We start from the raw sequence: 26,106 nt of genomic DNA on the forward strand, positions 1-26,106 counted from the left end.
GCCATACAAAAAATCCCAGATAGAAAAAAAAATCCATTTCCATCATTCAACTACACAGCATTGCTAATGATTGCTTCGCTCCGATTGAATGTGTGGTTCAAACACAAGCTACATGTTACACGTTAGAATGTGTGAATAATTTATAGACAAGGATCTTCCAATGTTTCAAACTACATCGGGCAATGCAATCCTGTAAGTATTATTTTCGATCAATAAAACGAAATGTGGATACCTAATACTACGGTAGCTATCCTAACCATGTTAATGACTTATTTTATTTTTCTACGTCAAATCAACAGCCTATAAAACGTGCATGTGAAATATGTATGATTCTCGGCATCTAATTGGCCAAATATTACACGCATCGGAAAGGATAAGTTTCAATGCGTAGAACATAAAATCGATATAAAAAGCTTGAGCTACAAGGCAGCAAACATTTGTATGGTTTGGCGGTGTTCTGGGATAAAATAAATGATATTTAAACAAACCCTGGAATCCCCTAATCCAGTAAATTTTATGGTTCATTTTAGTGGATGATATTACAATTATTCAGACAAATAGATACAAGTTTGAAAAGTATTATATCTTTAATTATGTTTACAGCTTTTTCTCGCCTGTTTAGAAGATATTCAATCACAAAACATTCTCACGGATGTTGATCAGAACAAATTATTTTCCAACATACGTGACATCTGGGAGGCTAACCTGCGCTTTTGGACTCTGTACCTTCACCCAATGGTACGTACTGAACTCTCAAAGGCAACACTAAAATATTGGTTGCAGATCGATTGAAAGCTTTTATGGATTCAATCTCAAAAGTGCTGTCAGGACTGAACAAGATCCTGAATTCGATCTAATGGTGCATTTTAATCATTCTACCATCCACTAGGTAAAACATAGCCTACGGACGAAAGAACCAATGAGCATCTATTACTTCCAAAGAGGATTTGTTGATTTCGCTACCATCTTTACGCCATACACTAAGTATTGCGCCGAACAAAGCACCTGTCAATACTATTGCAAGGAGATGTACCACAATAATCCGCTATTCATGACCTACTGTGCCTGGTGCGAATCGCAGAAGATGTGCAATCGGTTACGACTAGCCGACATTCTGGTGCGTCCAATGCAACGGTTAACCAAGTATGGACTACTGCTGGCTGCTATCAAGAAACATATCAACGATGAGGCAGAAGGCGAAGCAATCGATGCTATGGTGAGTTTAATTGAAACTTGTGTTTTGTAGAGATGTCTGTTATGTCTTGAAAATTTGGTTTTACGTTAATCCGGCTCACTACATAGATTTGCTACGTCACTTATACATAATTACATTATATATGAAATCAAAACATCTTCCATATGGATTGAATGTTTTGGTGGGTTAGTTTTTCAATTTTGAATTTTCCTATTATTTTCCCATGAAAATACAGTACATATTAAGGTAATTGTGAAGACTCAGAATGACAAACATTGGAATAACAATCCCCACATCTGTCTACCACTATCTGCCATCATAATATTGGATCTTTTAATCGTTAAAAACGTATCTTTAACAACAACTTACATCAAACGAGATAAGAAGAATGATCGGCAGTGGTGCATAAAATCTTAACATTACTTTATACTTATATCTATGACTATTCCATTTACTGATTGCTGTTAGTTATTGCTGTCCGTTGTTTTCAATCTGCAGATACATTCAGTAGAAGAGTTTGTCGCCGGTGTGAATTCACATCTAACAACTCGACAGGAAAGCGAACGTCTGAAAGGAATAAATGCTAGAATCGATTGTTACGAGGTAGTGGACGCAAACAACGAGACTTTAGAACGTATGGTCAAGCAACACAGCATCATGTTTGACCTCTGCCAGCCGATGCGTGGTATCGACCACGGACGCAAGGTGTTTGTAGAGGGTGACCTGAAATTCAAGGATAGTACCGGAAAGGTAAGAACGTTGGCAAAAATGCTATCATCTTCATTAAAAAATTGTTATGTGTTCGGATTTCCATTGAAGATTTCCAGGCACAAATAAATTCGGGAAAGAGCTTCATTTTCAATTTTTATCATAATTTTTATGCGGATGAGTTTTACCTACCATTCCCATCATGTTCTCAGCGAATGAGTATAATAGTTCCACCAAATATATCATCGTTATACCTCATCAGACAAGCTCAATGCACGTGTTTGCAACTTAATTATATACCACAATCATAATTTTATTCGCCAATCATTTATCTTCTCGCATAATACGTTCATCTCTGTTGGTAATAAATTGTTCCACCGCCTTCACCATCACTCGCTACGTGTCGTGACAAGATGTATATTTCACGTCCGGATATTGCAAGCATATGCATATAGTACACTGTCGCACATTATTAATTGCTGTTTGGTCCGCATTTCGATAGTCCCGTTCGAAGTTCCAACACGTTTGTATTATTCATTTTGCCTCAGTACTCTTCAAATTGTTTGGCATCGCCGTGCCGCTGCATATGTGGTTGAATTGACCGTAGTCAATAAAGGATGGAAAACATGACTTAATTTAAATCCCAATTATTTATATAGCTGCCTGTTTTCAATTTGCTCTTTGAATTAAATTTGATGTTGTTGCAGCCATAGCCATTTATATTACAATAATAATAATACATGTGATAAATTGAACTAATAATTGCGATGGAAAAAATATACACATTGCATAAATATTTAATAAACAAATATACATAAATATTTGGTAAAATAATGGGTAGAATATATTATACAGCTATTGATAAAATTACGAAACACAGAAATATCGTTCTCCCCAGAGTTCTTTTAGTATAAGGGATCACCTACATACTACTTATTTTTTATTATGAATTTAGGGAAAAGTAAAGACATTGTAGTTTTAAAATGATGTTGGCAACTGCATAGCAAAACTAGGTAAATTTGTTAATAATGTCTAACCATTTCACCCAGATACGCAGTATTGATGCGAAATCTAAATCCTTTCATAGCAATGTCAAAACAATAGCTGGCCGAATTTCTTGATTAAAAAAAATTCTTTGGCATCTATTCTATTGGGATTGGTATGATACAGCAATAATCAAATAGTTTGTTACAAAACCAACAATTTGTTGTTTTTCAAACATCACAGCTAAAGCACAGAAAAAACAATATTATGTGTCATGCAAATGAATCGCCCATAAATGAAGTAACAATCTTTACAAATAAAAAACATATCGTTTCAGATGGATGTACATAGTTTCCTTTTTACGGACTTTTTACTAATTTGTAAAAAGAATAAGAACGACAAATTGAAGGTAAGTTCTAGAATATGTGCGATCTTCGACACATTCCTACGTAAAAAATCATAGTATAATTTCTTATTTTCTCTTTTACGCGTATTTACGGAAACGTCAGTCATAAAAATTGCATCCGTTAAAATTTAATTGTTTCGTATATGATAGATAAAATTGAAAGGTTTCTCAAAATATGGGATTAGATTTTGATTGCAAGTACATATAAAGCCTCATTCCAAGTGTAGTATGAAGAATAAACATGAAAATCGCTTCATATGCAAATGTGAATATGTGTATCTTTCAAGAATTTTATTAAACATTTCAATGTTTTTCTCTTGAAACTTAAACCATGAAACAAAAGAAACACGATAAAAACAGTTGAACTATCTTTTGGGATAGCGCAACATAATGAATTGCGCAAAGGAATACAAAAGACAGGTAGTTTGATAGTGAAACACAAAAACATGTCACTGAATCGCCTAAACTGGATATGGGATTGCTTGCATAATTTAGTCAATGAAACACCGGCCGTCGGTTTACATAAAGTGATATAAGTCATAAAGTGACGTAAAGTACAGTCATGAGATATAAATCACAATTAAAATTTATGGAAACTTAGTACAAATATTTATTATTATTATATATAACTTTCAATTATTTGCCTGTGTCGTTTGAGCGATTTAGTAAACTGTATTCGACATATCCTATGTATTATAAAATCTTAAAATCTTGTAACAGGAAAAAAAAAATTTGAGTTTTCTAGCCTTGGTTATAATTTTAGAATATAATTGCTGTTTTATTGTTTTTTTTTTAATTTTTTTTTGTTTATCGGAAGAAAGACCGTATACCATATATGTTTTTATTATATTCATTCAACGAACCATTTTTTTTTTTGCAGATTGTCCGACAACCATACATGACTGACCGGTTGATAGTACAGCTTAAGGATCAAGCCATTTACTGCTGCTATGTGAATGAACTGAACATGGTAGTAGCAGCATTCACACTGCAAAGTTCTAAAGCACAACATTGGTATGATTCGATAACAAAAGTAAAACACATTTACAATCGTATGAAACAAGGAACGTTTGGGGATGTGCGACAGTACGGTAATATTATCAACATCAGCAACAGTTGCAATAACTCCACCAGCAATAGCAATATGAACATTAACAACGATAATCTAAGCATCAAAAAGTCGCCGCTGAACAGCTCCATCGGCAGTCGCGTAAGCAGTCTAAATAATAGTCACAGCGGATCAGTCGATTTAAACGAATCGAAGCAAGTGTCGATTGATTTTGAGAAAACTAACTCCCTGTCGAGCGATGAAGGTGCCGGCGTTGGTAGCACAATGGCTGTCATGATGCATTCAAAATACGCTCCGGGTAACAGTCGAAAGCCAAAGAATACCGTCTGCACCATGCAAACCAAATCCTCCAACTCATTGACTGTTCAACCGTACAGTGGATTAGGTCAAAGTATGCCTAACTTAAATCTTAATTCGATCCAAAACAGGTGAGTGCATGCTCTTATAAAACAATAAATATTGTAACATTAGTGCGTTGTTATGGCACATGATTACCATCCCACTACCGAAAGCATGTACCGTATTTTAGCATGTATAACGACCCCCCGTGTCGTTATGCTATTGTAAAATAGCATTGCATCAATCAGTAATACGTTAGGTTCAAATTAAATTCAAAGAGATTCAATCGTATCGCTGATATATGGGGCCTTATTTCTCGACTTACGTAATTCAAATTCGATAGCTAGCCGGAGAAACCTTCACCTATACCGGTTGTTGGTACCTTACAAAACGAAACGAGGAATACTTATTTAGACACGAAACGATGAACGATACGATAGTCACGATAGAAATCATTACTTATAATCACAAAAAATGTGCAACAAAATGAAAATTATGCAACTAATTGGCCGTCATAATGCAAACTTTAAATCATTTGCAGCAATACTCTCTCGGTGCCAGGTACATCTAATAGTCAATCCCATTCCGGCATGGTATTACTTTCTCCAAGCCAACGGGGCATTTCATATCCTCCTCCATCACCTACCAGGTTCGTACATAAGCTGCACTCTACATAATACAAGCACTCACAGTTTATTTTAGTGTTTAGTATTTTTTACTTTAAATGATTTTCTATTCTAATTTAACACTTTACTTTCAGATCCATTAGCCACTGTTGATGCAATTTGGTTTATTTATTACTGTTTGATTGAATAACCTTTGGTTAGTATTTGTATTGTTATTATTTTACTTCGTCATAATTTTCAATAGTCGTTCTTGACTCATGGTTTATAGTTGCAAGATTGTAGATTCTTCCGATATATTAATCTTATAATAGTTTAACCCATAGTTGTTCGATCTTCCATTTGCGGTTATTAAGCTCATAAAAAAATTGTTTAACAGACGCGCAATACTAACACAAAATGTTTTTACGGTTACATTTTTTCTTATTTCGTTTCATGTTCCTTCACTTTTTGAACTACTGCTCATATAGGGCTACGTTGCGCCGCGGATTCGCATTCTCTACGTCAATCAAAAACCCACCGTTAATCAAGACACGCAACGTGTCCTCACAGCAAAGTTTCACACTTTCACAGCAACAAAGCTTCAACTCGGCATCACTCGGCCAACATCAACAGTGCCTACCCCAGTCGGCTAACATCCCGAACAGCACTACAAACAGCACTGGCTCGAACGCACCAAATGAAGGATGCACTGGAACAAGCGGTCTTTCGTTGTCTTCGGCGAACGTATCGTTTTTCAAGCGTAAAAACAGCTTTCAAAGTGTACCAAGCAACAGCGCTACCACCAGCATGGACCAAACTTTGCCCAACGAAACCTAAGCAATATTCCGTACAGCTCAATGCGAAACGAACAAAGGCATTTTACGGCAAAGTAGGCATATGCACGAATCAAACGCCATTATCAACTAGTCCATTCTCACGGTTCTGCATGGAAATGTTTGATGAACCTTTATGCTGAACCGATGCATTCCAACGGAATCAAAAAAAAATATTTGCTACAAGTTAACACGACAAGTTCATACCCATGTTGACATTCATCGCGATGTATAACCTGTCCTGTTGCCCAATTGCATTCAGCAATTACGCATAGCAGTAAATCTTTCTGTATTGTACGGAGGCTGCAAATTTGTATAATCTTTGATGTGAAAAGCAGCGGCACACACATCAACATAAAATCCAGAACAAAACAAAGCTGTGAATTTTTATGGAAAGGTATAGATGCAACTATCAGCTGCAACTCATGCGAGTTTGATATGTTGCCCCTGGAGACGAATCATTTAAAGTATTTTTTTTCTCGCAACCAGGTGCTAGGTTTTTAATGTTTGAAAATTCAACGATTTAAAGTTGTAGTGCTTCTCGTTCAACGAGCAATATTAGCTGAATGTTAATGTAATTTTTGAACATTACGTTTGGGCAATGTACCTTTTATTGCCATTTAATCATATTTAACAACAGTAAACAAGTGGATCTTGTTATTAGAATTCCTCTAGTCAGCAAAAAAAACTATATATGTATACAATTTAAACGAATTTTAAAACACCCACGTAGGAAGCATGTTGAGCTTTTGAAGGTGTCGATTTTTGTTTTATGCGTTTATGCATAAACCGAAAAAATATTAACAACGTGTATTATTGTAGTGCTTTCCTGTAATCCAACTTGATGCTTTTATAATTGATTTTATTTATGTTACTTCTCCAGTAACTAAGATGTCATTTACTTAAAAGTGTTTTAACTTATTACTCCTCAACGAGAATTATTCTGTACAAAAGACCGTGGAGATAGTTGTATGAGAACGTGTGAACAAAAAATCAACCGTATAACTTTGCGAGAATTTAAGCTTCATCCACATCACACAATATCTGCAGTATAAGCATACACAATCGTAGTTTTGCAATTTTAACTTGAACTCATAGTAACAATTTTTAAAGAAAAAGGATATGCTGCGGAAATTTACACAAATGATAACATATAACTTTGTTTATCATTCAAGAGCAAGCAATAATGATTTGCCCGATCCTTAGATGGCTGAATGGTAATTTATCGGTTTTTTAAATAAAAATTTATGATTGATTGTAGAGAAAGTAAATGCTGATTCAACGGAATAGATATGGGAAAACGGTTACTTTTTAAATATAACAGCGAATTGCCAATACAAGTCATTGTGTATCTATGAGCGTATCGAAAAAGCAAATGATTATATACATATCGATCAGGATATGTTGTTATTGAAACGAAAGACAAAAGCGTACAATGATAATTTTAAACATTTTCCAACGTTGCTATTCTGTAGCATTAAAATACTACTTTTCCAGTATGATAATATTGTAGAGTAAACAACCGAAATCATCATACTAACATTCCATATACTGCTACGTTAGGTTTTTGTGTGAAAAAAATAAAACGGCTCTAATTAGCAAGTACAGTGTAATAATGTATGTACAGTTGACAAAAGGCATAAGGTTTTGTGCTTGTTTTAACGGCAGTAAATAATGTCAGATACTGCTAACCAAAACCCTAAAACCTTTAAACCTTAAACGAATGTTTAAATGACTAAAATATGTTCTTATACGAACAATTCAAGCTATAGGCACAGGAAAGAACCATTTCACAAATTTTAAAATCTATCCTTTACATGGTTAGACAAACTGCTATGCAAACTGTAAAATATTATCATTTATCAAATTAAAATTACAGTCAGAAACTAGGGCGATTCAAATCTAGATTTGCATAGCTGTGAAATCAGTCGATACTGAATTAGAAATATACAAAATATAAATTGGATGATGTTATAGTATGTAGTATAAAGCAAGCGAAGGTCGCTACAGCAAATCAAAAAAATCATTGTACCAGTTTTAAAGCCTGCGTTAGAGCCCTGTAAACCGTACCATTACTTCTATGCTTACATCGTTACTAGCGACGAATCAATGGTACATGGCAACACTTATTAATGTTTTCCAATATTTCAATCACTTGTTTCAGATCAGGTTAAGGGGTTAATGTATACAATCTAAAGATTTTTGTTAATATTGGTTGATCTACTCCGTACTTTAAAATTGTATCAAATCAAATCACGTGTACGAGTGATTATATTTGTTTTCAATTTGGTCCATGTTTCATCGGTTTATTAGGTTTTTAGTGAAAGCACGATCCTGTTTGTACTTAATTATTCTTATTGTTCAGACTAACAGATCGTTTATTTGACAATCAAAATTTATTTTAAGACGATCTCTCTTCAGTGGAACTAATTACTTATGCAATGCACTAATTCGAAGGGTGTTAAATACTTTACACCGGCTAGCACCACGAATGTTCATTGCAGAATTCTGTATGTTTGCATGGCTCCCATTTACTATAGCGATATGCTGTATGACCATACCATTGCGGAAGTATAAAAAGTGCTTTAAAAATGAAACATTTGCAACGTTATAAAAACGGCCAATCCGAACAACGCTTAAAGACGATTTGGAATAGCAGTAAACAGGAACAAGTACAAGGTGTGGAAAATATAAACCAAAGAATTGTACGAGAATCATAACATAAGCGTTGGGAAAACTCAACCTTGGGATAGTATTAATAACGTAGTGTTTGGTTTTTGGACAATTAATACAAATATCCTACATCCTGGTTCGTTCTACGAGCACAAGGTGGGTAAGCGTTTCTTTCTAAATCTGTTAAATCAATGCCATGCCAATGGAACATTGTTAGCATTTTAATGTGCGTGTCCCCACACGGTACACGAATCTAGACCGGTCTATTCTATAACACCGCGTTGCGAGTCATTTGTGAAGCTATCGCGCCAAACGGATAAATGTACAGTTTTATAACGATACTCAACTAAAGCATTGGGGTAGGACTGGTTGAAAAATAGTTTATAAAAAATCGATACAACCATTGAAAATAATATATACAAATACACGAATATACATACAAATTATATATACTATATAGGAATATATATATATAGCAATATATATACCTATATACATACGAATAGAAGATTGGTATTATTTAAGCATATTTAGCTATATTTACAAACAAAGCGAAATACGGAATCAAACTATTTGAATGTTGGATAACGATTGGGAACTGAATAAGCAAATAACACAATTTGAAAATTTGCAAATATTAAAAATAAACCAATTCCCAGCAAATAGAATGTTCGCAAAAGTTAAAAAAGTGAGTTTCTGAATTGGTTCCAAAGTTGTTGAAAAAAAACCATAACACTGTAGCAGCTTGGACTGTACAGCATGTGTTTCGAAGCATTATCCTGTTTGGAAACAAAATGGAATATTTTATGTAGAAGATTGATAACTTACCTAAGATAAACGAACGATTTCTTAGTGGTTCCAATGAAATGGTGAAACAAATTTCAATGCCATTGAATTCAAGTTGATACTCTAGCTCAATTGTCGCATTTGTGAATTTTGTCGATCGGAATGATACGGACGTGATAAAATATGACGTCAACAGAAGAAATCAAGACATAGCGTTATGTTATCTAAGGCTTGCAATACAAAGATTAAAATCTTTATGAGCGCAATTTAGCAAACTAAACACAAACGACAAACTCATCAAATGTACCCAAATGGACCTAAAATACAACAAAAATTTGAAATACAAAGCAACAGCAACATAGAAACGACCATTGTTCAATCAAAACTCAAATGAATAAAATCAAAACTTCAAATCAAATATTAGTTTGATCTTTTTTTTTCTAGTGACTTTCTTCGTTTTCACATAACGCATTCACATAAGCGATGCTTTAGATCTAAGTGACAGCATTAAATATCGAAAAGGCTAGTAGGTGCATCAGGTACGATCGCTCAAGTTTCTTACTATGCTACTTACTATGGTTTCAATTATGGTACTGATTCGCCATGCAACACTCAGTTATACTTCTTCGCTCTTAACTTAACTTAACAAAACACTCAAGCACCAGTAGTTGGTGGTGGGCTTAATCGATATTGCATATGCGATATCTATCCTGCATCCTGGGTATTTATCACACGCAGTCCACTAACACAGATGTTCAGTCATACGCAGCGGCGGATCAAGCGGTAGGCGGAGTTGGCGGTCGCCTAGGGCCTCGCCGTGTTGGGGGCCCCAAACAACTTGTGCCGATTGTGCGATTTTTGGAAATTTAGCAGCAGAGTTAATTTATAGCACAAAATCTAATTAAAAAGGAAGAAAATGGTTATACTTGGTTAGATAGTTTTTTTTATTTGATTAGCTATATCGGCCCGGTTACACGGCTACCCAAGAGAAGTATGCAGTGTATTCAAACTCCTTTTTCTTTATCGGCACGACATCTTTAGGATGTTTAAGCCTACCATTTCTATTTTTTTTTAACTTTATTTACCCGTAGGATAGTCAGTGCTGCGTACGGAGGTTTGGTGGTCCAAATGAAATTTTTCCGTGGTCCTATCTTGTACAGACCGACTGCGCTACCAATACACCATCTGGCCGCCCCGTGAACGATTATATGCCCTTTTACTTCAACCTATTCATGTATTCTATTTCTTGAACGGGATTTTTTCATCTGTTCGTAAATGATCCTACCGTTAAATGCTAGAACAGAAACCATGCTTATTTTCTCTTCCGCAATATTTGCAAGCTATTGCCATTGCGACACTCGTGGTGTGGTATTGTTTTCTTTCTCCGATTGAACCGTGAAAATGTCCAGCCTACGTGTTTCGAAACAGTATTGTGGTGGAGTATTGTGTTTAGTATTTCGATTGTCACAATTTCTGCAAGTTTGCAAGCCGGTAAAGATTTTATATCCGACACAATCTGTCAGTGTACTACGACATAGCTAGTATTGTCATAGAATATGAATAAAATCATATTGTAATCATTAGAACTTTCTTTTCCGTTCGATATTTGATACTTCATGGTTCTTGGAATACCATTTCTGTCTTTCTTGATTATTACTTATTCGAAGCTGGTTTGTAGGTTCAGCTTATGTCCACCCACTTTCCAAACACTTCATCATATCCCCGTGTAGAATACTGTTCAAACTACATTGTTGTAATCTCGGTAACATTGGCATCGTTGTTAGACTGAAATTGTTTTAAAATTTCCAATTCTAAATCCATACGGTTTAAGATCATCACTGCGAAATCGTTGATCTAAATTAAAAAAAGAACACGAAAAAAGATACTTGAAGAAATCAATGCACACAATTGTTTTCAGATTTCCGATACCAGGAGACCATGTTTTTCAAGAGGTGACATCTGCAGCTTCGGACAAATTTACTCATCACAATTGCTATTGCATACTATCAAACACGTGCGAACGATCGCTAATAAGTAAGATCAATAAAGCGGAAAGCATCCTTCATCTCGCTCAAACTTTCCGTCGGCTGGTACGAAATTCCATACAAAACCAGCTGTTTTCAGATTTCCGATACCAGGAAAGCATCCACGGAAGAGGTAGCTCCTTGTACAGCAATTTTGGCCGAAAACCGCCGAAAGGTATGCAATTTTTAAACACTAACATTTTCCGTTGGTCGAGTCAAATTTTGCAGCAAAATTCCTTCGAAAACTACCAGTTTTCGAATGTGTAGTACCAAGAGAGCATCCACGGAAGAGGTAGCTCCTGGTACTGCGCCGGAAGGTATGCAATCAACTTTCAATGCAATTCGCCGTAAGGTATGCAATGTTTAAACACTAACTTTACATACAAACCAGCTGTTTTCAAATTTCCGATACCAGGAGAGCATGTTTTTCAAGAGGTGACATCTTCCATCCCCCTCCCCACTTTCCCACAAAGATGTCGGACAAGATGGCGGCCAAGATGGCGGACAAGATGGCGTCCAAGATGGCGGCCAAGATGGCGGACAAGATGGCGGACAAGATGGCGGACAAGATGGCGGACACAAGATGACGGACAAGATGGCGTACAAGATGGCGACCAACATGGCGGACAAGATGGCGGCCAACATGGCGGACAAGATGGCGGACAAGATGGCGGACAAGATGGCGGACAAGATGGCGGACAAGATGGCGTACAACATGGCGGACAAGATGGCGGACACAAGATGGCGGCCAAGAAGGCGGATAAGATGGCGGACAAGATGGCGGACAAGATGGCGGCCAAGATGGCGGACAAGATGGCGGACAAGATGGCGGACAAGATGGCGGACAAGATGGCGGCCAAGATGGCGGACAAGATGGCGGACAAGATGGCGGACACAAGATGGCGGACAAGATGGCGTACAAGATGGCGGCCAAGATGGCGGCCAACATGGCGGACAACATGGCGGACAAGATGGCGGACACAAGATGGCGGACAAGATGGCGGACACAAGATGGCGGACAAGATGGCGTACAAGATGGCAGACAAGATGGCGGACAAGATGGCGGCCAAGATGGCGGACAAGATGGCGGCCAAGATAGCGGACAAGATGGCGGCCAAGATGGCGGACAAGATGGCGGATAAGATGGCGGACACAAGATGACGGCCAAGATGGCGGACACAAGATGGCGGACAAGATGGCGGACAAGATGGCGGCCAAGATGGCGGAAAACATGGCGGACAAGATGGCGGACACAAGATGGCGGACAAGATGGCGGACACAAGATGGCGGCCAAGATGGCGGACAAGATGGCGACCAACATGGCGGACACAAGATGGCGGACAAGATGGCGGACAAGATGGCGGCCAAGATGGCGGACAAGATGGCGGACAAGATGGCGGACACAAGATGGCGGACAAGATGGCGTACAAAATGGCGGCCAAGATGGCGGCCAACATGGCGGACAACATGGCGGACAAGATGGCGGACACAAGATGGCGGACAAGATGGCGGACACAAGATGGCGGACAAGATGGCGTACAAGATGGCAGACAAGATGGCGGACAAGATGGCGGCCAAGATGGCGGACAAGATGGCGGCCAAGATAGCGGACAAGATGGCGGCCAAGATGGCGGACAAGATGGCGGATAAGATGGCGGACACAAGATGGCGGCCAAGATGGCGGACACAAGATGGTGGACAAGATGGCGGACAAGATGGCGGCCAAGATGGCGGAAAACATGGCGGACAAGATGGCGGACACAAGATGGCGGACAAGATGGCGGACACAAGATGGCGGCCAAGATGGCGGACAAGATGGCGACCAACATGGCGGACACAAGATGGCGGACAAGATGGCGGACAACATGGCGGACAACATGGCGGACAACATGGCAGACAAGATGGCGGACAAGATGGCGGCCAAGATGGCGGACAAGATGGCGGACACAAGATGGCGGACAAGATGGCGGCCAAGATGGCGGACAAGATGGCGGCCAACATGGCGGACAAGATGGCGGCCAAGATGGCGGACTACATGGCTGCCAAGATGGCGGACCAAGATGGCGAACAAGATAGCGGACAAGATGGCGGCCAAGATGGCGGACAAGTTGGCGGACAAGATGGCGGACAGGATGGCGGACAAGATGGCGTACAACATGGCGGACAAAATGGCGGACACAAGATGGCGGACAAGATGGCGGACACAAGATGGCGGACAAGATGGCGTACAAGATGGCGGACAACATGGCGGACAAGATGGCGGACAAGATGGCGGACAATATGGCGGACACAAGATGGCGGCCAAGATGGTGGACAAGATGGCGGACAAGATGGCGGACAAGATGGCGGAAAAGATAGCGGACAACATGGCGGACAAGATGGCGGCCAAGATGGTGGACAAGATGGCGGACAAGATGGCGGACACAAGATGGCGGACAAGATGGCGGACAAGATGGCGGACAACATGGCGGACAAGATGGCGGACAAGATGGCGGACAAGATGGCGGACCAAGATGGCGGACACAAGATGGCGGACAAGATGGCGGACAACATGGCGGACAACATGGCGGAAAAGATGGCGGACAAGATGGCGGCCAAGATGGCGGATAAGATAGCGGACACAAGATGGCGGACAAGATGGCGGACACAAGATGGCGGACAAGATGGCGGCCAAGATGGCGGACAAGATGGCGGCCAAGATGGCGTACAACATGGCGGACACAAGATGGCGGACAAGATGGTGGACACAAGATGGCGGACAAGATGGCGGCCAACATGGCGGACAAGATGGCGGACAAGATGGCGGCCAAGATGGCGGACTACATGGCTGCCAAGATGGCGGACAAGATGGCGGACCAAGATGGCGAACAAGATAGCGGACAAGATGGCGGCCAAGATGGCGGACAAGATGGCGGACAAGATGGCGGACAAGATGGCGGTCAAGATGGCGTACAACATGGCGGACAAAATGGCGGACACAAGATGGCGGACAAGATGGCGGACACAAGATGGCGGACAAGATGGCGTACAAGATGGCGGACAACATGGCGGACAAGATGGACGACAAGATGGCGGACAATATGGCGGACACAAGATGGCGGCCAAGATGGTGGACAAGATGGCGGACAAGATGGCGGACAAGATGGCGGCCAAGATGGCGGACATGATGGCGGACAAGATGGTGGCAACGATGGCGGACAAGATGGCGGACAAGATGGCGGACAAGATGGCGGACAAGATGGCGGTCAATTTGGGCGGGTGGTGACTCGTGGGAGGTAGATGGTGTCCCGTGGGAGATGGGTGGTGGGTTGTGGCCCGTGGGAGGTGGGTGGTGACACGTGGGAGGTGGGTGGTGACCCGTGGGTGGTGACACGTGGGAGGTGGGTGGTGACTCGTGGGAGGTGGGTGGTGACCAGTGGGAGGTGGGGGGTTAAGGTGGGAAGATGGCGGACAATATGGCGGCCAAGATGGCGGCCAAGATGGTGGACAAGATGGCGGCCAAGATGACGGCCAAGATGGCGAACAAGATGGCGGACAAGATGGCAGACAAGATGGCGGACATGATGGCGGATAATAGAGGGGCTGGTGACCCGTGGGGAGGTGGGTGGTGACCCGTGGGAGGAGGGTGGTTACACGTGGGAGGTGGGAGTTGACACGTGGGATGAAGGAGGTGACACGTGAGAGGTAGGTGGTGACACGTGAGAGGTGGGAGGTTACACGAGGGGGAGGTCACACGAGTGGGGAAATAACACGAGGGGGGAGTTGACACGAGGAGGGAGATGACGGCTAATTGACAGCTAATTAACGTCTAACTGACGGCTAATTGACGACTAATTGACGACTAATTGACGGCTAATTGACGGCTAATCGACGGCTAATCGACGGCTAATCGACGGCTAATTGACAGCACTCAGGCACTCAGGCACTCATGAGTGCCGGTCATTCAGTCACTCATGAGTGCCGCTCACTCAGTAACTCAGTAACTCAGGGGCTCAGGCACTCAGGGGCTCAGGGGCTCAGGTGCCTGAGTGGCTGAGGGTCAACTCTTGAAGTACATGCTCTCCTGGTATCGGAATTCTGAAAACAGCTGGTTTGTATGGAATGTCAGTGTTTAAACATTGCATACCTTTAGGCGGGCAAAATTACCAGGTGCTACCTCTTCCGTGTATGCTCTCCTGGTACAATACATTCGAAAACTGGTAGTTTTCGAAGAAATTTTTCACGAAAAACGGGAAAGTTAGTGTTTAAAAATTGCATACTTTTCGGCGGTTTTCGACCAAAATTGCTGTACTAGGTGCTACCTCTTCCGTGGTTGCTCTCCTGGTACTGTACATTCAAAAACTGGTAGTTTTCGCAGAAATTTTTCTCCACCAATGGGAAAGTTAGTGTTTAAACATTGCATACCTTTCGGCGGTTTTCGAGCAAAATTGCTGTACAAGATACGACCTCTTCCGTGGATGCTCTCCTGGTATCGGAAATCTGAAAACAGCTGGTTTTGTATGGAATTTCGTACCAGCCGACAGAAATTTTGAGCGAAATGAAGGATGCTCTCCGTTTCATCCATCTTCCTTAAACTAGTGAACGCTCTCACGGGTTTGATAGTATGCAATGCAATAGTGATGGGCAAATTTATTCCACGCTGCAGGTTATTTCACCTGCAGCGAAAATTTATTCTACCTCTTGAAAAACATGCTCTCCTGGTATCGGAAATCTGAAAACAATTGTGTGCGCGGTAACGGTATAGTGGTTTTCACAGTTGACCAGCTCATTTGGTCACAAATTTGTCAGCATTTTGGCAACCCTCGTGGCCCTGCACCTAATGGATCAAAGAATGCTATAAAACATGATCAATTGTTGAAAAAGTTCAGTAAGTAGGAACTCACCACAAAAATCAACCGTTAATTTTTGTTTATCGCCTACAACATCTACATGAGCGGAACAGGTTGCTAAGAAATTTCGCTGATTGTTACCGAAAAAGTAAACCGATTGGAAACTGTACCTTGGGCGAAAAAATCGTAGAAGGCGTTGGACTAGTCAGGAATCATAAATGTACGTAAATCGTAGAAAATGTGATCCAGTGGCGTTATGTTTCTCCTTAGCTCATACAAACGTGTATATATAGACTAGCTTAACGGCCGGGTTTCAGGGCTACGCAATAGAACTCTGAGTTGTACGCAAGGGAACTTTGTTTTCGATACTTTGCTGATGTTTGTTTGATCATAGAGGTAGTCTTTCAACACTTGACTTGATTTTAGTTTTCAAATCCAACCGGCTGTGCATAACACAAATTACTATTATTATATAAAATTTGCGTTGTTTGCTTAATGGGATATACAATGTTAAACAATCCACTAAATAATAAATAAATAAAAGAATCGAAATTCACAACTTAGTAACTCTTTCATTCTGTATTGCAAATCGTACTGGACTATATTCCTGTTATCAAGACTCGGATTACAAGTCACGGTGATGAACAGATCTGGTTTGCCCAAAAGCACAAACAATGATAATTGAATTTTGATACTGTGCCCTCATGTATCCGCTGCAACTGAGTGTTGCATGGCGAATATCCCGGAAGCACTGCGGGCGAACCAATTCGATGGCAAAGTGCTCCTTGGATGCTGTAGTTGTAAATTCCACCACATGCTGCTTCTCGAAATTGGCGCACGTATGATTGTAGCTCCATTTAGTAGAGTACAGATACAGTGGTAACTGGTGTTGGTGGTGATATAGCCGGTTCCGTTATTGTATTCGAAGATGATGATAGCCCTGGCGGACCATTTGAAGAAGATGATTAGGGGTGGCCCAGCGGCGGATCAAACGGTAGGCGGAGTAGGCCCTTTTTTACTGCGCTTTTCGCCTTGTCTCATTTCAAGTCCCCTCAATGTTCCCCTTCCCTCCTGCATCGTTTTTAAAATTAGAGGCCCCAACTATAATTCCGCCCTGGGCCTCCAAGGGGATTGATCCTCCACTGGTCATACGTATGAACGCATGTCTGTTCGCGATGAACTGCGCCTTTGCCTCCTTTCACGTATACCAGGTATTGACCAGTGCCGGAACAACCTACCGACTGCAAGTGAGGTGGATCATGTGTGTTTGTGACGTGAATATGCTGCATATTGCATATCCTTTCGGGATATCGCTCATTCCCTGATGCATTGTGCCGGGTGACTTTTCCAGAAATACTGTGTCGACCAGTACAGCAAGGTGGTCGGCCCGCAATGCAGCGTCCGAAATATATGCGAGAACGTTAGGCACAGCTTCGAACCAAAGTGTACGAGGGGTTGATAGATCTTGCTGGTGTTGAACAAACTGTTCCAGATCTGCAACCACATTTGTCCAATTTTCCTATGGAAGTCCCGGTGCAAGACACGGTTCCTGTCGCGCGTCGATCGATCGATCCACAAAACATATTTTGTATGGGTTGTTCTTGTACTTCTACAGTGCAGTGTTGCTCAACATTGCATACGAAGTTGCGCGCCTTCTACCGGTAAGCGCGTGATTTGTGCTTGTTTGGCTGGTACTAGGTGTCACCTCTTGAAAAACATGCTCTCCTGCTATCGGAAATCTGAAAACAGCTGGTTTGTATGGAATTTCGTACCAGTGGACGAAAAGTTTGAGAGCGGTGAAGGATGGTTTCCGTTTCATCGATCTTCCCTAGCGATCGCTCTCACGGGTTTGAAAGTATGCAATGCAATAGTGATGGGCAAATTTATTCCACGCTGCAGGTGTCACGTCTTGAAACATGCTCTCCTGGTATCGAAATTCTGAAAACAATTGCGTGCGCGACATCGGTATAGTGGTTTTTCGCAGTTGACAAGCTGATTTTATCACTTGACAAATTTGCCAGCATTTTATCAGCTTTCGTGGCCCTGCACTTATTAATGTGATAACCATCAAAGTGATAACTAGATCCATGACAAACAACAATACTTCAGATAATGTAACGAACATGTTAGCGTCTGATCAACCTAAGATGTATCACGCACTTTCATGCGACGAAGTCAGAGAACTACCAAAACTAGAAATGACGTACAAAGAAAACGTTAACACTATGGAGCTTTTAGGAGTTCTAAAGAACAAAAAACGAACAAAGGAACTCTTATCAGTAAGAGATATCCAGTTAAAAACGGAAACAGGAAGCAAACAACCTATTCTAGAAAGGGACTTCCAAGAAAGAAAAGAAAAATCTGCATTAGTGCAAATTTTCCAGCAGCTCGAACAGAAAATCAAGGCAAATAAAATGAATACTATAGCAGTCTCATCAGAAGACAAACTATTCAAAGAAATAGGAGAACAAGTCGTAAGAAAAGCAGTACAGAGAAGCTTCAAACAAACTATTATAATCATATATGATGCCCCAAAATACATCAATGACTCACGTAAAATCAATGAAATACTGGAAACAGCACATAATACACCCACAGGAGGACATACAGGACAAACTAAAATGTACAAAAAGTTAAGAAAAGAATTCACTTGGCCCAATCAAACGAAATCAATCAAAAATATCGTAAACAATTGAAATTTATGCAAGCTAAACAAACACCAAAAGAAAATTATCGAACCATTTGTTAAAACAGACACACCAATACAACCATTCCAAATAATATCCATCGATACAGTTGGGCCATTCCAAAAGACAAACAACAACAATAGATATGCGGTAACGATTCAATTTAATTTCACAAAACATGTCACAGCAATAGCAGTGCCAAATAAAGAAGCAACTACGATTGCTAAAGCCATAGTAGAACAATTCATGTTAACATACGGTACCAACATATCAGAAATCAGGACAGATATGGGTACAGACTACAAGAACGAAATATTTAGCAATATTTCAAAATTACTTAAAATAGAACAAAAATTTGCTATAGCGTACCATCTACAAACAATAGGAGCATTGCAGAGGAACCATAAATGTTTAAACGAATACCTCAGAATATTTGCAAATGAACACAAAGATGATTGGGATAACTGGCTAAACTATTACACCTTCGCATATAACACAACACCAAATCTAGAACATGGTTATACCCCATTTGAACTAAGCTTCAGAAGAAATGAAAAATTACAAAAAGAAATCATTGACAATAACGCACCAATATACAATTACGAAGATTATGCACAGGAACTCAGATACAGATTCAAAATAGCACACGATAGAACAAAAAATTACATAGATAAAGAAAAAGAAAAAATGATTAAAGAACAAACCAAAATTAACCCTATGCAAATACAAGTAAACGACAAAGTAGCCATTACCAACGAAAATAAAAGAAAACTAGACCCACTATTTAAAGGGCCATACACAGTAACAAAAGTATTAGGTACAAATATTGAAATAGAAAACACACAAAAAGAAAAACAAATAATTCACAAGAACAGAGCCATTAAATTATGAGAATAATTCCGTTTCACTATATTATTCTTCCAAAGGGGGGAGGTGTAGCATCCTTGTGAAAGCACATATGCTAACAGTATGTTAAAACATTGCATACCCGATAGGCGAATAAAGATAAGGGTTCAGGCCACACACACGACAGTTGCAATTAGCATAACTTACCGCATACCGAGGCAACAAATCAAGTAGGTCATAAACAAGCATTGCAGCACCAACAAGATAGGAAAACCATTAACCATCAGTGGAGGATCAATCCCCTTGGAGGCCCAGGGCGGAATTATAGTTGGGGCCTCTTATTTTAAAAACGATGAAAGAGGGAGGGGTTAACGAGCCGACTTTTAAAAGAATGTAATGATTTGACAGCTTCAGTAGGCCCTAAATTGTCTTGAAATTGAGATGTGGGTTGTTTTTGCAAGATTGATCTACTTTGCAAAATATTGCACTAAGAAAAATCGCTGCATGTCTATTTGCAAAGTTCGATCAATTAAATGCAGAGAAGAATATCGACTCTGTGACTTGAAAGAATAAACGAAATTGCACCAGGATTTCCGAATGTATAGTACCATGAGAACATCCACGGAAGAGGTAACACTTTGTACAGCAATTTTGTCCGAAAATCGCCGAAAGGTATGCAATTTTTAAAAACTAACTTTCCCGTTGGTCGTGAAAAAAATTCTTCGAAAACCACCCGTTTCCGAATGTATAGTACCAGGAGAGCATCCACTGAAGAGGTAGCACCTGGTAACAGTAAATTTCATGAAATATTTCATGAAAATTTAATGAAAATTTCATGAAACTTTTCATTAAATATTTCATGAAACATTTCATAAATGAAATTTTCATGAATGAATTTTTCATGAATGAATTTTTGATGAAATAATTCTATTTAAGTTATTTAATTTAAATTTAGTTTTGAATTTTAAAAAAAAGTTTCATGAAATATTTCATGAAACATTTCATGAATTGTTGGGCGCCATCTTGCTCGGCTGGTACTAGGTGTTACCTCTTGAAAAACATGCTCTCCTGGTAACGGAAATCTGAAAACTGCTGGTTTGTATGGAAAGTTAGTGTTTAAACATTGCATACCTTTAGGCGGGCAAAATTACCAGGTGCTACCTCTTCCGTGGATGCTCTCCTGGTACTATACATTCGAAAATTGGTAATTTTCGAAGAAATTTTTCACGACCAACGAGAAATTTTGTGTAAACATTGCATACCTTTCTGCGGTTTTCAACCAAAATTGCTGTACTAGGTGCTACCTCTTCCGTTGATGCTTTCCTGGTATCGGGAATCTGAAAACAGTTGGTTTTGTATGGAATATCGTACCAGCCGATGGAAAGTTTGAGCGTGTAGAAGGAAGCTTCCCGTTTCAACCTTCTTCCTTACACTAGCGATCGTTCTCACGGGTTTGATGGTATGCAATGCAATAGTGTTGGGCAAATATGTCCCAAGCTGCAAATGTCACCTCTTGAAAAACATGCTCTCCTGGTATCGAAAATCTGAAAACAATTGTGTGCGCGGCAGCGGTATAGTGGTTTTCGCAGTTGACCAGCGGATTGGTCATTGGACAAATTTGTCAGCATTTTGTCAACTCTCGTGGCCCTGCACATATTAATGTAAATTTCGATCGTTCGCTTGATTTTCGCGTTAAGTTTGATGCTCTAATTTTAGGTCGGTTGTCCATGCGTCAAGAAATCCAAGAATTTCTGGGCCGATCTCATCGGTCATTATGAAGACACTTGCGATCATTTCGTCACATTTACACTTGCACATTTACATCAGTATGAAACACACTATGTGCTCCTCAGGCACAATTTGATAGTCAGTAGCAAGGATACAACACCACAAAGCACTCACTAATTTTTCTCAAACAAACTGAGTTTTCAATGCAAAAAAACGAGACCGCTTTCAGCACGCACGATATCGTCAACAATGCTTTAGCAAGACTACTATAGGTTCTTCACTGAATACATCGTTTTTATATCAATGCATACCAGATTTCGTCAAGTATCTTTTTTCATGTTCTTTTTTTAATTAAGATCAACGATTTCGCGGTGATGATTTTAAACCGTATGGATTTAGAATTGGATATTTTAAAACAATTTCTGTCTAACAACGATGCAAATGTTACCGAGATTACAACAATGTAGTTTGAACAGTATTCTACACGGGGATATGATGAAGTGTTTGGAAAGTGGGTGGACATAAGCTGAACCTACAATCCAGCTTCGAATAAGTAATAATCAAGAAAGACAGGAATTGTATTACAAGAACCATGAAGTATCATATATCAAACGGAAAAGAGAATTCGAATGATTGTGATATGATTTTATTCATATTCTATGACAATACTAGCTATGTCGTAGTACACTGACAGATTGTGTCGATTAAAACGTCATTACCGGCTTGAAAACTTGCAAAAATTGGGACAATCGAAATACTAAACACAATACTCCACCACAATACTGTTCCGAAACACGCAGGCAGGACATTTTCAAGGCTTAATCGGTGAAAGAAAACAATACCACACCACGAGTATCGCAATGGCAATAGCTGGCGAATATTACGGAAGTGAAAACAAGAATGGTTTCTATTGTAGCATCTAACTGTAGGATCATTTACGAACAGATGAAAAAATATAAAAATCTTGAGGTCGAAAATCCCGTTCAAGAAATAGAATACATGTATAGGTTGAAGTAAAACGGGAATATAAGGGTTCACGGGGTGGCCAGATGGTGTATTGGTAGCGCAGCCGGTCTGCACAAGACAGGACCACGGAAAAATTTCATCTGGACCACCAAACCTCCGTACGCAGGACTGTAAATAAAGTAAAAAAGCCAGAAATTGTAGGCTTCAACATCCTGAGAATGTCGTGCCGATAAAGAAGAAGGAGTTTGAGTACACTGCATACTAGTGATGTGCGGATCGACCCGAACCTACCGGGTCGGAGCGCTCCATAAGCGTAGGTACAAGTAGGTGCAACGATTCCGGTAGGTGCAAGCAAGCATAAGCGACCCGAACTCGCTGCACCCACGGGTCGGAGTCGCTTATGGACGCTTGCACCTACTGAACCTACTTGGATCCGATTCCGACCCGAACCCGTTGCACCCACGGGTCGGAATCCATTCCGATGGGTTCGCACCCGACTCCGGGTCGGGTCGCAAAATGAATCGTATGACCCACCACTACTGCATACTTCTCTTGCGTAGCCGTGTAGTCGGGCTAATATAGCTAGTCAAATAGAAACAAATGTTTTATATAACCAAGGATATATAAAATCCAAGTATATCTTCGATATACAAAGGATATGTTCGATCAATGTTTTACCTTTTTAGTCAGATTTTGTGCTAATTAAATTAGCTCTGCTGTTAAATTTCCAAAAATCGCAAAAGCAGCACACATTTTTTGGGGCCCCAACACTGCGAGGCCCTAGGCGACCGCCTACTCCGCCTAAAATTTGATCGGCCGCTGCACCTAAAGAAGAGCTAGGCACTGTTTTGTGTTTTATAGCTACGCTTTTAAAAACGATAGCGTTATTCCTAAATGTGTATATAACTCCTCTACCCAAATTGTAAAGTAAATGTGACACGCCGAACCGAAGATTTCAGAGATTTCAGAACGTGCAGGATACCTCTGTCTCTATCTCTCTCTCGCTCTCTCTCTCTCTCTCTCTTTTTCTCTTTCTCTCTCTCACTCTCTCTCTCTCTATCTTCCTCTCTCTTTCTCTCTCTCGCTCTCTTTCTCCCTCACTCTCTTTCGCTCTCTCCCTCTCTCTCTCGGGTCTATAAGTCACGCTCGTACCATTTGACCATTTGAAAAGCATTTTCTAGTTTTCGGCTTTCTTTTGCTAATGTTGCTGTTAAAAATGGTAAACAATAATTAACTTTGCTTGAACTCTGAATCTTTGAAATTTGCTAGATTTTAATGACCTTAAGTTCCGATTACGATTCCGTTGATGTTACTGGTCAGTATGCAAGTCGTTATTATGCTTTACTACGGAATGCACTAGTTGTAGACGAAAAAGGTCAAGTTGTAGGATGAACCTAATATGACTTGATACGCTTATCCTTGTATTGCTACGTTCGTCAGAAGGGTTATCAATAATTTATTCACAATAGCGCTCAATCGAATATGCAACTTCACACAGTTAGCAACGGTCGGTTATATTTGAACGGGTCATTTATACTTCACCTGCATACATTTTGCACACACACATGCGATACATCGTGTTATTCAATTTCTAAACTGTTTGTTGGAAATGCCTTCATTCGAAAATATTTTCTTGGATTTCGAGCGCTTTAGCGTGACAAGTTGGAGGCATCACTCCGGCCAGATATTGGTAAAGTACTTCTAGGCGGAGAATTGTAGCAACAAAAGTTGCTCTGTCTGATAAATGGGTAAATATTGAAGTTCTTATTTTTAAATATGTAATAATACAATAATTCTGTACACAAGTTATCTTTAAACCATCTCACCGTGAAAACTCATTCCTCTTAACATTAAGAACAATACATACATATATTTCCATCACTGTAAACACGTGTCCTTAGCCGGTTTTGATGACTGCATTAGAAACTTTTGTCATCAGTGTGCACAGAGCGGCTCTCGTGGTAAAAACTTAACTTAGTGAGTCGTTCGCTTCTATTAAAGCGGGTCCATATTTGTTGTGCGGAATCATGTAATTTGTTACTCGAGTGTGCTAATAGATGTCACTAAGACTACACTAAGTTCACTAAGTTTGTTAATAGCTACATAATTCACAAACAAACGTGATTTTAACATGCGATTTGAACTAGTCGCGGCAAAAATGGAAAAGAAAAAAAGGGAACCTCACGTAACACTAACTAGACTTTAGTTCTAATTTGGGTGTAAAGTTTCCTGAAAGGGTTTATGATGTGAAAGTGCATTGGAAAAGAAAATTAGTTGGATGCATGAAAAAAACAATAAAATCTATCTTATCTTCGCTTTCTCTTCGTTACAACAAGTGCAAATATTTGTTCGGTAAGCAATATAAACTACATATGGAAGCATATGTTCCACTATCAATCGTATGGAGAAACACCCAGCAGTTCTACCTGTGAAGGAAAATCAAATGCATTATTTATTCACGATCGAACTAAATCGATAACGTTGCTGCTCAGGACCTTTCTCCTGGACTGCCTGCTCAGTCTGTAACGAACAACGTCGATGATGCGTGTTATCACCATGAAAACATGGCTTCGTTCACGAAGCCACGCACGAAAGAATGGAACACAACAAAACAAAATTTAGCCGTATATAGTAAAATGACGCGTGGCAATCGCGTGTTGACAACTTTGCCCCCCTCAGTTCGAGCGATTAGTGTGCGTCCAGGTTGTTTGTGGTAGTGTAGATGGAATCAAGGACCGACCACCTCCAGGATCAGCTCGCATATTGACGATCGTTGGCCGTAACTTTCCCGCTGTGTCCCATCAGTGACGAAAGCACGTGTCGTCGGGTTGCGGTGAGCGAACGCAGTTGACCGATATGGCAGTATTGATTTGAAATCAGCGGCTGGAACGGTTCCGGTGAAAGGAGAACGAGGAAGATCCATTACGACATCGAGTAATGTTTCCGTGTCGACATGCAACCCAACACATTTATGAAGCCACGCTGATTGAAGGTGTCTTCAGTTGCATGACGTTGGTCAAGCCAAGCGTACGCGAACGTTCCTGCCTAGTTTCAGTTAACATTTAGTGTTTACAATTCAAGACCTAATAGCCTAATAACCGATGGTGAAGTTTACTGACAAAATAAATATTATCAGTTGTGCCAAATGCAATGTGTAAAATATGTTGCGGAGTGGCTAGTTGCGGCTTTAGCTCAATTGTTAACTTATCCATCGTCGATAATGCACTGCTGGGAACATAAAAGTGGTTGCAACGTGCTAGTAACCATCAGAAGCTCACGTAAAATTGCTTTAATTATTTTTCTATTGCTACAAACAGCTACGAATAGTGAGGCAAAAAATAAACCGTACATATGCTCACATCCAGCAAAAATTGCAGATGACCGTTCACCGATCGATAGATTGTAAATGATTTATGCAGTAAATGCAT

At 40.2% G+C, this 26,106-nt stretch overlaps 1 protein-coding gene across 2 annotated transcripts in view; it reads left to right on the forward strand.

Annotated features, from left to right (window-relative positions):
* Window positions 1–9,982, forward strand: part of LOC128302311 (pleckstrin homology domain-containing family G member 5) — a 78,702-nt gene extending 68,720 nt beyond the window's left edge. The window contains exons 9-15 of one of the 2 annotated variants that reach the window (XM_053039146.1): window positions 604–738; window positions 890–1,216; window positions 1,694–1,945; window positions 3,225–3,296; window positions 4,174–4,790; window positions 5,243–5,350; window positions 5,795–9,982. In XM_053039146.1, coding sequence (XP_052895106.1) covers window positions 604–738; window positions 890–1,216; window positions 1,694–1,945; window positions 3,225–3,296; window positions 4,174–4,790; window positions 5,243–5,350; window positions 5,795–6,143 — 1,860 coding nt within the window. In that variant the 3' untranslated portion in view covers window positions 6,144–9,982. The remainder of the gene's footprint in view (window positions 1–603; window positions 739–889; window positions 1,217–1,693; window positions 1,946–3,224; window positions 3,297–4,173; window positions 4,791–5,242; window positions 5,351–5,794) is intronic. The other variant, XM_053039223.1, reaches the window with a different exon arrangement.
* Window positions 9,983–26,106: the final 16,124 nt, after the last annotated feature.

Source organism: Anopheles moucheti, chromosome 2, assembly GCF_943734755.1.
Source record: "Anopheles moucheti chromosome 2, idAnoMoucSN_F20_07, whole genome shotgun sequence".
NCBI lineage: Eukaryota > Metazoa > Arthropoda > Insecta > Diptera > Culicidae > Anopheles > Anopheles moucheti.